We start from the raw sequence: 12,541 nt of genomic DNA, 5'->3' as shown, positions 1-12,541 counted from the left end.
CGTTAAAACAGTGGCATAAGCACTGCTGTGTGCCACCAATTGAGAACCATTGAAATAGATCATCTTTGTACTTTTCTCTCCTTGCTTTGTTCATACCATCTTAGTGTAGCTAGTAGAAATGGTACAATGGTGATATGAGAGAGCAGACATTCTTCTTGTATCTCCCTTAACCACTTATGGTCAGAAGAATAATTTTACGCAGCCAGCCAGGTGGTGATCTTTCCTTGGCTTCAAATTGAAGTCCTGTACAAGACTATCCTTGCTACTAGGATTTGATGAAGGAGGAAGTTTGCCTGGTCTATTATTAACCTGGTCTAGTATGGTTGGCAATGATTAGATGGGGGAAAGTCAAGGATAGTTGCCATTTGTCAAAGTCAGGGGTAGGCAACCTGCGGCCCGCGGGCCGGATGCGGCCCGGCGAGGCCTTGGGACCGGCCCCAGCCCAGTCCTGCCGCCAATTGCCACCGGGGCCTTTGGGGGGCAATTGTCTATAGAAGCCTCAGAAACATGCATTTATATTAACATTTTTTAAAAAATCAGCATTTTTTTTGGCGTGTCCTCCATTTTTTTAAAAAAAAGTATCTTCCATTTGAAAATTTTGTCCTACATTTGTCCTGGTTTATTTATGTATTTAATTTTTTAAAATTATTTAATTATTTATTTTTTGGCTTCGGCCCCCCAGTTGTCTGAGGGACAGCAACCGGCCCCCGGCTCAAAAAGATTACCTACCCCTGGTCAAAGTGAACCCCACCTCTGAAGCAGAGCTGCTCAAAAATTACATGACAAAAATCTCTGGTATGGGGCAAGGGTTAGGATGTTTTGTTTCTGGAAACGTTCCTTTTCTTTCTGCCAAGATTGTGGAGCACCGTGTATATTTTGTGCCTGTTTCACTCTTGAAAGAAGCATATGGTTTCAGGTCCCAGGAGGTGGTGAAGCTGGAGCTATTATGTCACCAGTGGACTGTGGAAAGCAGCAACTTCTGCCAGATTGAAGAGGTGTTTGACAGTAGGGGAGCTGGCAGCAGCAGCAAACAAGCTCTGTCTGGCTTACTCAGTAGAATTACAGTTAGCAGGATATCACATTTGTATGGGTGATTGAGAATAGCCCTAGTGATCTCACAGGTTGAATCGAATGTGCTGGGGAAATCACAGCTTCCTGCATTTAGGTTTCCTTTAATTTTTTAAAAATCCCTGCTTTTAAAGGTGTATTTAACAGATGTAATATCTTTTGGAATTTGAACAAGGAATAAGTCAAATAATCAAGCAAACAGAGAAGCAGTAGGTTGTGTCAGTATAAAAATATCAGTATGTTTTCACCATTTCCAAAAAAAGAAAAAAGGAAGACTTATTTTAAATATTTAAATAAAAAACCTTCCATCATTATATTGCTATGTAACATACCTCTGAAACCTTTTAGGTTTAGGGTGCTTCCAGACAGATGGTTCCCAGCGCTGTTGGTCAAAAAACATTGTGAAGCAATTCCATCTTTTTCTCTTTTACAGATATTGTTTGACACAGCAGAGATCTGAATGAAATATGACATTGTCTGAGTAAAATTCTTTGAATGAGGCAGGTCAATTGCACAATAAATACCTCATCTGAAGCAACCTTAATGATGGTTCCTTTTTTTAGCAGGAAATAATATTGAGAGATTCATGTTAGGAAGTTAAATAATTTGTTGCATAGCCATATGCTTCTGTGGAATAGTTAAGAATGACCCTATATCTCAAAAGGATTTAATAAAGTGTAGCTGAATTCATGGGAGTAAAGTGAGATTCTGGATAATTTGTCTCATAAAAGAACATGTTAAAAGTACAGTTGGGGATTTATTGGAGGCCCTGACGATTCAAGTCTGTTTTGTAAGGTTTCTCAATCCTTGAATTCTTGTGGCAGAGTATAGAGAATCTAAAAAATGGCAGGAGATCTTCCTGTTGTTTCTTTCATAAGGTAGACAAAGGTAGAGCCTCATTTGTGTCTATTCCCCAAGTCCTTTGTGCATGCTGGAGGACTGGGGAGGTGAAGAAGTTGGTGCTGATCACTCTCAAGTACTTATAAAAGTGCCCCATTTCTAATTCCAGGTCACCAGAACTAGGAAACCTCAGGTGTAACTCCTAGGTGCCTAAACATAAGAACAAAGACCCATCTAGTCTTGCATTGTCTTTCGGTAGGAGCTGACCAGACTCTTTAAAGAAATACATAAACAAGACATGACTTTAATGGTGTCCTCCCACTTGTGACTGCTAGCAAATGGTATACCAGAGGGAATATACAGGCATCATGACTAATAACCATTGATAGCCTTGTCCTCCATGAAGTTGTTTAAACTTGGTGGTCATCACTGTATCTTGGGGTAGTGAATTCCATAGTTTAATTGTACAGTGTGTAAAGAAGTACTTCTGGTATTTGTGTGTATCCTCACTATTCAGATTCCGTGGATAACCCTAGGCTAAAGGTAATTTTGTCTTTAATAATGTTTTCCACCAGTTTACTTGCAACAGATGTAAGCTAACTGGCTGTAAATTTCCTGATCCACCCTGAATCCCTCTTGAAAAACTGCCACAACATTGGCTACTTTGAGTGATACCTGTTCTAAACCTTTTACAATGAAGTGAACAGAAATATTTCATTTGGCTTGTCTACAATTTCTTTATTTTATTCTAGTACTCCTGTAGTATGTTTGTTTTTTTTAATCCAATGGAGCACATGCCTGCTTAGTTGGTTTCTTGCTGTTGTTATATTGAAATAATTTTCTGTTCTTGGTGTCAATATTATTAGCACCATATTCCTCAAAAACAACAACAATTACTATTTGGTATCCTTTAATTAAAGATGTTTCTGCAAGTGTGTGGCCCTTTTTGTTTTCCTTGTTTGGGCCTGAATTCCATTTATTTTAAAAGAATGTCTTCTTTTCTGTAATAGCCTCCTTGACACTTCTTTTTAATGAGACTGGTGACCTGGTTGCACCTTTCCTGACCAGCAGTATACATTCTAGCTCAGCATCTCTTGTGGTTTTCAATAACCACCCCCAATCTTTCTGGAGTTGGACCTTGTCACCTTCCCCTTCAACATCCAACTGTGTAGGATATCCTTGCCAGTTGGCTACTTCCATATACAGTCATTATTTCTCAACTGTAGGTTTACCATCCACGGATTGGAGCATCCATGGATGGGCCCTTCTCTGTTCTCTCCAGTGGCAATGCCTGCACATGGCCACACCCACACAGTTACATGTGCATCACACTGCCATTGGGGAGAACAGGACTTGAATCCCGTGTTGTTTGCTATCCAGAATGGAGGCCCTGTAAAATGAAGAGCTGACTGTAAATTGGATTAGGTAGCAAGGTGGTTGCTGCTTCCCATTGATTTAGCAATACTTAAGTCCCACACTAAGTCCTGGTCTCTGTTTGTCCAGGTTGCTTCTCCACTGTTTGCTTCCATGACTAGTTGCTGGTTTTCTCAGTAATTAGAGGTTTTGTCTCTTTGTCATGGCCAAAACATTTGCCCAGTATTTTGTGAGGTTAATAGAAGTCACCCATTATTTCACACTTTTTCCTTTGCCTTCCTCCCTGATTTTATTCTCCAGCTCAACATTTCCCTGAATATTTTTCTAGTGTATTTACATATGTTATATTGGAGTCTTGGTATTGTCACCGACAAGGAGAATGAATGTGGCGAAATCTCCCCCTTTTGAAATTTCTGGTTTTTCATAACACAATAGATCAGTGATGGTGAACCTATGGCACGCATGCCAGAGGTGGCACTCAGAGCCCTCTCTGTGAGCACTTGTGCTGTCACCCCAGCACAGACTTTGCCAGAGTTCGTTATTAGAAAGCCAGAGGAACACGGCACTTTGCAATAAATGTGTTTTGGGTTGCGGTTTGGGCACTCGGCCTCTAAAAGTTTCACCATCACTGCAATAGATAGTTCATTTTATAGAGATTGTATTCAGAGATAACAGTATTCCTCTGTTTTTCTCCATTCCATCTACTACTATGCCCACAGTGTTTTCCTTTAAATTTTAGGTAGGTGTGTATTGCTACTTCTGAATTCTCCCCTAACTTTCTTAGAAAGGCTCATACATCTGCATAAAAAAGTTTCTAATGTAGTCCTTTGCTTTCTGTGCAGATCTCTTTACTTGCAGAAGGTTTATTATTATTATTTACATATGGGAGTGTTGTGAACTTTGAACCCTCCCTATGCATTTTGAAATGATGCCGTGCATTCTCCCAGATTTGCACTCTCGCCATATCATTCTTTTGTTTTTGCCTTCTTATGTTTTGCAAACAGAAGGCTTTATAAAGCCAATTGGCAGTAAGAAATGGTAGTTAATTCAAGAAATTAATATGAATCTGGATGGGAAAAGTGCAGTTAAGACAAAAGAAAGTGGCTGCTAGAGCCCATTGCCCCAACAACAGGACGGAGTCTTAAGACACCTTACTTTGCCATAATCTGAAGGATGGGACAACAAGACGGGAGCCCCAAGAAATGTTAACATCCTTGCAGGCTCATATTCTTTTACAGAGCTGGCTCTTATTACAGATTAAGTACTGTATGTCAAATAATTAGGAATGCTTATTTATGTAAAATGTCTGTTCAATAAAAACGAAAGGAAACAATGATAAACAAAACAGAAACAAAACAATTCACAATAAAATCTATGCTAAACAAATGGAGCATTACATAGATTTTTTATAAAAAGAAAGTTTTGTTGATATTAATTAAATAGACACATAGTGACAGAATGTTATGAGAAGAAACACTGATGAAAAATGTAAGCTCTGAATGTAAACTAGTGTTCTATCTTTCTGTTTCTTTCAGAAATGTTCTCATTGCCAGGAGCCAGGAGCCACCTTAGGCTGCTACAACAAAGGCTGCTCCTTCCGATATCATTATCCATGTGCCATCGATGCAGGTAAGATCTAGGCTATAACCTTAAATGAATTATTCATAGGCTGCTTCCAAATATTTTATAAGAGAGACAGACTGGAACAGTACCTGTAAGAGCAGAATATTGCCCTCTTCTGAGAGCAGCCAGCTTTGTTCCACCTCTGTCTTTCCCTCAGAGGAAGGTAAGGAGGAATACAATGCTCTTGGCTAGTGCCTGTAACTACCAACTGGCTTCAACTAGAGTTTGAGGGGGCAGCCTCCATGGACTGTAGGTTCTCTCCCCATCCTCAAATTAGATCTTTGTACCATACTTCACTAAAAGCAGAACTGAGAAACTTGAGTTATGTTGTTTCAGTCTTTCCTTATTTGAGGTGGATACTTGAATTACTGTACATACTTCCTTATTTGTACAAATAGATGTAATCATATAAGGCTTTTGGAATGTAAGAGGTGGAGTTTATTCACATATTGATATTGCATTTCTGGTCTCTTGTTGGACTGGTGAATAAGGTTGGAGCCAATGAGAATAGTTAGTGAAGCTACTTACCAGCTCTTCCTTTCAAGTCGTCTTTTGTAATAGTGTGTTTTTACTGGCTTATAAACATTTTGCAAACCTGGTGCTAATCACGTTCAAGTAGGAAGGGAGTGTCCTATCACTACAAGATGTGTGTGGACACACACACACACGCATGGACCACAAGCAGAAAAATCACCGATTTTAAGGTATGCTTATATTGTATTTCAACTTTGAACTCAGGTGCTGTGAGAATTCTGCAACGTAAAAAGGTGAATTAGTTCTGTGCAGCAGCAGAGAAGGGCCGAGCATCCTGAATTTGGGTGGCTCCGCCCACTTGGCTCCTGGTAGGCAGGTAGGAAACAAAGAGACAAAGGCATGACCGGGGCTCTGGCCCCCCGCCCTTGCGGGCGGAGCTACCCAGGAACCCAGTCTCTTCCTGCCTCGCACTGGTAGGACTCTTTCATCCATCTTCGGATTCTTTCATCGCTGGCTCCCCAGACTCGCCTGGCTCCTTTCCTCTTTCTCCTCTCTTTCCTTCACTCTCCTTCAAAAAAAAAAAAAAAAACCAGGCCCTTTTTCCCTACCCCCTGCCTTGCTCCTGCCATCCCACCCCCCCCACCCTTCCAGGGACATGGCTTCCGACAGGGAGGCCAAGCCACAGGGGAGCTCGCTTCCACCTGCCCGGGCCAGCCCGCTTTGCCGGCTGCTCGCCGAGTGGCATCACCACATCGACCCCACAAGTGGAAGCGCGCCCGCACGACAGGAGGAAGCCCTCCCTTCCGGCGTCGGGACGAGGGACTCCCAGACGACCCAGGGGTGGTCGGAAGAGGGAGAGCCCTCACCTGCGACCGGCGAGGAGGACGGTGAGTAATCTCCCCCACCGCCGCAGTTGCAGGTGGTTCAGGGCCTTCCTAGAACAGGAGGCTTCCTCCACCTCCAGGTCAACCAGGGACGGGACGAAGGGCCGGCTCGCGCATATCGCGAGGCCAGCACCTCTCCTTGGGGGGCGGCCACTTTCCCAGGGGGGGGGGCCGCTCCTTATGTGGCGGGGCCCATGCCTCCACAGACCTTTTTTCCCGGCGACTCTTTCCGGGCGGGTGGGGGATGGCATCGAGCTCCCCTGGGCAGCGCAGGCCACATGCGGGCGGCTCATGGCGGCCGCCATGTTGACCGGCCGGGCCCGCCACTTCCGGATGACCCGGAAGTACCCCAGAGTACTCCACGCGGGCCGCCATGGCGCCGCCATCTTGCCATGCGGCCGCCCATGGGCGCCGCCATCTTGGCGCGGCGATGCCCATGGCCGCCACCGCCTCCCCCAGCGCGCGAATCGGCGCCAGCCACAGCTGGCAGGCAGACTCTTTGGCAGAAAGGCCCCCGCGCACCAGCCACTCCAAGCCTCAGACCAGCCAGAGGGGGTCTGGGCGCAAAGCTCCAGAAAGCGGAGCTCCCTGACCAGAGATACAGTCCTGGGCTCTCTCCAGCCAGACCCCTTTAACCAGGCAGGGGCCGACGATTCTGAGGGGATGAGGAAGGGGCTTCATACTCCTCTGATTCGGGGCACTCTATCCTCCCACCATCCAAGCGCGCTAATACACAGGGCCATCTAGCCGCAAGCGCACTCGCGCGGCTGTCCTCCGAGGACGAAATTTTTCGGAGGAACCACATCCTCTCAGCCTCTGAGGCGGAGGAGGGCGAACTGTCGCATGATGAAGGAGATTACAAGTCAGACCCCCATTTGTCCTCTCGTCTGTTTAAACAGGAGGACTATGTGCCACTTATAAAAAAGACAACCAGACTTTAGGCCTTGCCACTCCTACAGGCCAAGCCACTCCCGCCCCGACTCAGACTCCCAGGATGAGTGAGGAGTTATTCCCAGTGCCGGTCTCGCCAGTCCAACAAATCCCGTGCCCTCTAAACATCATGCAAATCATTAGTGATGAGTGGGCTAAGCCAGCCTCTGCCAGGTCCCAACCACGGCATTACCCGCAAGTACTATGTACTTCAACCAGCCGTCAGACAGCTCAAGGTCCCATCCGTGGATGCCCCTGTGTCAGCGCTCGTCTCATCAGCTGTTTTTCAGCAGGGACGGTGGAGGAACCCTCAGAAACCCAGAGGACCGTAGGGCCGACGGAGCCTAAAGAGGCCATGAGCCCTATCCATTGCCATAAGGGCCGCACCACCGTCTCGATGGTAATGCGAGCCACCCTCCAGTGGTCCGTCAACTCCTGGACCTTATACCCAACCCAGACCAAGGTCAAACAGACCGTTAACAAATTGCCAGAGCGGCAGCCTTTGCAGCCGACGGCACCCTAGACACAATCCAACAGTGCGCTAGAGCCCAGGCAGCGGCTGTGTGCAGTCCGCAGGCAGTTCTGGCTCAAGAGCTGGAATGTGATTCGAAATCCAAACAGAACTTGGCATTACCCCATTCCTTGCTCCAAGCTATTCGGAGAGTCCTTAGAACCAGTCCTAGTAGAGGGCAAGGACAGAAGAAGGCCTTCCCACCTCCAAGAAAAGGGACGATAAGAGGCAATACAAAAATCCTCTTCCTTTCGCCCCTCCAATCCTCCTACCCTTCTTCATCCAATTCCTTCGAGCCAGGGAGTCCAGGTCCAACGACCATATTGGGGAGATACAAGATCTAACAAACAAGCTAAACCCTCTTTCTCCGCCAAGGATGGAGCGGGGTCCAAACAACCACGCAAAAATAACCTCATGACGGCCCCCCCAGTAGGGGGCAGGCTACAGGGTTCGGCCACGTCTGGGAGCATCCCTTCGGACAAATGGGTCCTGGATACCATTCGCCAGGGCTACAGATAATTTTCCATCGTACACCTCCAGACAAGTTCATTCATCTCCCAGATCAGCCGACCCCAACAAACACCGCCTCCTGCGGAGGCCATTCAGCGCCTACGGGACATCAAGCCATCGAACTCGTTCAAGACAAGAGAGGGGCTAGGTTTGTTATTCCACCTTCTTCCTTGTTTCCCAAGAAAAACGGATCCTGAGAGCCATCTTGAACCGAGACGGGTCAACCGGTTTCCTCCTAAAGAAAAAGTTCAGGATGGAGACCGCTCAAGTCTATAACTAACGGCCTGCGCCTGGAGACTACCTCTCATCGCTGGACCTCCGGGATGCTTACTTCCATATTTGACCATCCTTCCTCAAGAAGATTCCTCAGGTTCAAGTGGCAAATGCCATTACCAATACAGAGCTCTCCCTTCGGACTAGCGTCCTCCCCAGGGTGTTCACCAAAATCATGGTGCGCTGGTTGCTCTGTGGAGAACCCAACGGTTACACGTCTATCCCTACCTCGACGACTTGTTAATCCGGTCACCCTCCAAACTCAGGGGACTCAAGACACCTCTTCCATCCTCAGGTCACTACAGGATCACGGCTTCCTCCTGAACCTAGAAAAGAGCTCACTGACCCCAAGCCAGCCGATCCATCACCTGGGGGCATAATAGACACGCAGGAGGGGACGGTGCGTCTACCTGCCGAGCGGATCCAGGCCATTCAAGGGGCCATCTCAAAGCCCTGAACTCCACGCGGCCCAGCCTCCAGCTGTTTAGCTCACCTCCAGGGTCTCAGGATAGCGTCTATCCATGCGTCCCCTGGGCGAGATTCCACTCCAGACCTCTACAATGGCTTCTTCTTCCACACCAGCGAGCCATTACCCTCAAAGAAACACAAAACGATTCACCTCTCCGCCGAGACAAGGCAGTCTGTTGTTCCCTGGTGGATGTCCGGTGCAGTCCACGAGGTCGCCACAATTTGGAGGCCCCGAGTGTCCAAATTACAACGGATGCCAGCCTCCGCGGTTGGGGAGCAGTTGCGGAAAACACTGGCCCATGGGCAAATGGAGCCCAGACGAACTAACCCAAGCATCAACTGGCGGGAGCTCCGTGCAATCGCCTCGCCTACTGGCATTCAGCAGGACGATCCATCGGAGGTCAGTCCTGATCAGGACCGACAACACCACAGCAAGGCAAGTCACCGACAGGGGAACCAGATCCAGTCTCTGATGGCCGAGCTCAATCCCTGATAGTGATGGGCAAAGCCAACCTCATAGCCTTGGAGGCAGAGTACCTTCAAGGATCCCTAAACTCAAAGGCGACTGGCTGAGCAGAACGGACAAGATCAGGGAGAGTGGAGCTCCACCTCAAACCTTCCAGATGATTGCCAACAGACTCGGTCAACCCGTGTGCAGACCTGTTCGCCTCCCCCGCCAACGCCAAGACTCACGGTCTTTTCCAGGTTCTAACGGAAGGGCCGAAGGAATGGATGCCCTCAGCTGCCCCTGGCCACCAGGTTCCTCTATGCATTCCTCCGACTCCTTGCTTACCAAGCTCCTGCCAGGATACGCAGGTCCAACTCACAAGTGATCCTGGTAGCTCCAGCGTGGCCGCGGCGACCCTGGTTCTCGGAGATCCTGTCATGGCGTCTCAGAGCTTCGCCCTTCCGCTCAGGCCAGACCTCCTCACGCAAGGCCAGATCCATCATCCGGACCCAGCCTGGCTGCGGCTTCACGCTTGGAAATTGAACGCCACATGCTGAGCAGCTATGGCTACTCCCCAGAGGTGGTGGACCTCCATTCTTGCATCGAGGCGCCAATCTACAAATAGGATCTATGAAAACACCTTCAGGACGTTCAGGAGTGGGTGCAAGCGCAAAACAAGACTTCATCAATGTTTCTGTTCCAACGCTTTACAGTTCCTGCAGCGGGTTCCTCCAAGGTCTGCGTCGCCCAAACACCATCAAGAGACAACGCCAGCCATCACTTCCATACTGCCCATGAGGTAGCAGCCAGGATATCCCAACACCCTCATGTCCGCAGGTTGCTGAAAGGGGTCGCCAACAAGCGCCCCCGACCAAACATAGGTTCCCGTCATGGGACCTCCATTCAAGTCCTAAAGGCCTTGACCGTCTCTCCTTTCGAGCCGCTGTAGGGAAGTGTCCCTCAAGTTCCTCACCTTCAATGACGCTCATGCTGACGGCGCTAGCTTCGGCGAGGCGTGTGTCTGCGATCGGCGCCCTCCTCCGCCGCAAGGAACTACTAATCATTCAGGCCAGACTCCGTTCTTCTGAGACCGGATCCAACTTTCATCCCCAAAGTCACTCCGCTTCCACACCACTCAGGACATCGTCCTCCCGTCCTTCTGCCCTCGTCCAACTACTGACTGGAGAAATGTTGGCATACTCTGGATGTCCGCAGGGCCATAAAGTTTACCTCAAGAGAACGGCCACATTTAGAAAGTCTGAGGCGCTAATTCGTCTCCTTTCGCCCTGGCTCAAAGGGCAAGAATTATCAGTCTCACCTTGTCAAGGTGGATCAAGCAGTGCATAGTCCAGTGCTACAAGTCACTCAAACTACAGCCGCCGGGAGACATCACCGCTCATTCCACAAGGAGTGCAGCTACTTCAGCGGCCCTGTCCACAACCCCCGCTGGCCGAGATTGCAGACGCCACGTGGAAGTCTCCGTCTTCCTTTACCAGACATTATAAGCCGATCTCTTCCAATCGGCACAGGCGGCCTTTGGCCGGAGGGTTTGCAACAAATAGTGTCAGATCCGCCCTCCGCGCCAGCCAGCCCTCCCAGTATCCGATCTGCTTTTATAAATCCCAACTTCAGGATGCTCGGCCCCTTCTCTGCTGCTAAATGGAACGTTGGACTTACCTGAAAGTCGCCTTTACAGCAGAGAAGGCCCGCGCATCCTCCCCACCCCTTTTTGCCTATGGCGCGGGGGGCGGGATACAGTTTCTCTAGATCTCATTAACTCTAGGGTGTGCTCGGCTTTAAACCGACTGGGGTTCCTGGGTAGCTCCGCCCGCAAGGTCGGGGGGCCAGAGCCCCGGTCATGCCTTTGTCTCTTTGTTCCACCTGCCTACCAGAGCCAAGTGGGCGGAGCCACCCAAATTCAGGATGCTCGGCCTTCTCTGCTGTAAAGGGACGTCTTTCAGGAGTCCAACGTTCCATTCATTGGGGTTCATTCCTCTCATAGCACTGTTTTATTATTTAGATTTCTGGAGGTAAGCCTTTTGTGCTCTTTAAAAAATCATTTTAGTTATTATAAGTCCATATTAGTACCAAATACATGGTGTATGTTTGAGGTTTCATTAATCATAGAGTTACCTGTACACAATCTATTAATTACAATGAAATTGTTTGGTTTGTGAGTGAGATCGTTGCTTCTTGAGGAGATTTCTGTCTCCTTTATTTCTGATTTGGAATATGGATATTCACAAGGACATACACATCTAAATATACAAAGGGATGTTGTAGCACCTTTGAGAGTTAATGACAAAATAAATTGTATCATAAGCTTTTATAGAATTGGTCTATGAAAGCTTATGCTAGAACTTCTGATACTTCAGACTAACATGGCTGTATCTCTGAATCAAAATGTACAGTTACAATAATATACATGGTTAAAACTTGCTCCTTTATAAGGTGTTTTTACCAGAAGATGATGAATTCTTGTGGATTTGTTGATACATTTCACTTCAATAATTAGTTTTGATAATTGGTTCCTGTTTTCTTAAAACTTCTGTTTGCATTGCTGTATCATTTGGCATAATCTGTCAAATTAAATTGCAGATGTGTCTCCTAATTTTCTGCATTTTGAGTTGTAACTTCTAATAGTTGTACATTTATCTGTGTTCACCAAACTTAATTGTTTGTGCTTTCTGCAAACTTTTTTTTCTATCTGGTTCAGAAATCTCAATGTGGAACAATAGCATTTTGCTTTGTCTCAAAGGATATTGAGCCAAACTCATAGTGACTACATTTTTTACCCTTGTTAGTTCATGCTAACTATTAAAAAATTTTCTAACAGATTGTACCAGTAGGAGAGGTAAAGATCTGAGATGGAGATGACAGACTAACTAGCTGTTGGTAGCTTCCATTTTATTTAGAAGCAGTTTTTTTTTCTCTTTCAGATTGTTTACTAAATGAAGAGAATTTCTCAGTGAGGTGCCCCAAGCACAAGGTAATAAAAATACTACTAATTTGGCACTGTCCTTTGCTGGATTCACCACAGTTCATTTCAGACAGTTTTATTTTAGAGTAATTCTTTCTAAAAATATGCACTCCCAAGCTGTTTCTTCACCTTGTGTGTGTGTTTGTCTGGATATTATT

The 12,541-nt window shown here is 47.0% G+C and overlaps 1 protein-coding gene across 8 annotated transcripts in view; it reads left to right on the top strand.

Moving 5' to 3' along the window:
• Positions 1–12,541, top strand: part of TCF20 (transcription factor 20) — a 181,490-nt gene that overhangs the window by 155,904 nt on the left and 13,045 nt on the right. For all 8 annotated transcript variants that reach the window (XR_006104026.1, XM_042467735.1, XM_042467734.1 and 5 more), the window contains 2 exons: positions 4,818–4,911; positions 12,343–12,392. Coding sequence is in view for 7 of the 8 variants with exons in the window: in XM_042467735.1 (XP_042323669.1) it covers positions 4,818–4,911; positions 12,343–12,392 (144 nt within the window). In the remaining variant the exon portion in view is untranslated. The remainder of the gene's footprint in view (positions 1–4,817; positions 4,912–12,342; positions 12,393–12,541) is intronic.

This window comes from Sceloporus undulatus, chromosome 5 (assembly GCF_019175285.1).
Source record: "Sceloporus undulatus isolate JIND9_A2432 ecotype Alabama chromosome 5, SceUnd_v1.1, whole genome shotgun sequence".
In the NCBI taxonomy this organism is placed as follows: domain Eukaryota; kingdom Metazoa; phylum Chordata; class Lepidosauria; order Squamata; family Phrynosomatidae; genus Sceloporus; species Sceloporus undulatus.
This window is presented reverse-complemented; position numbering and strand designations above follow the sequence as displayed.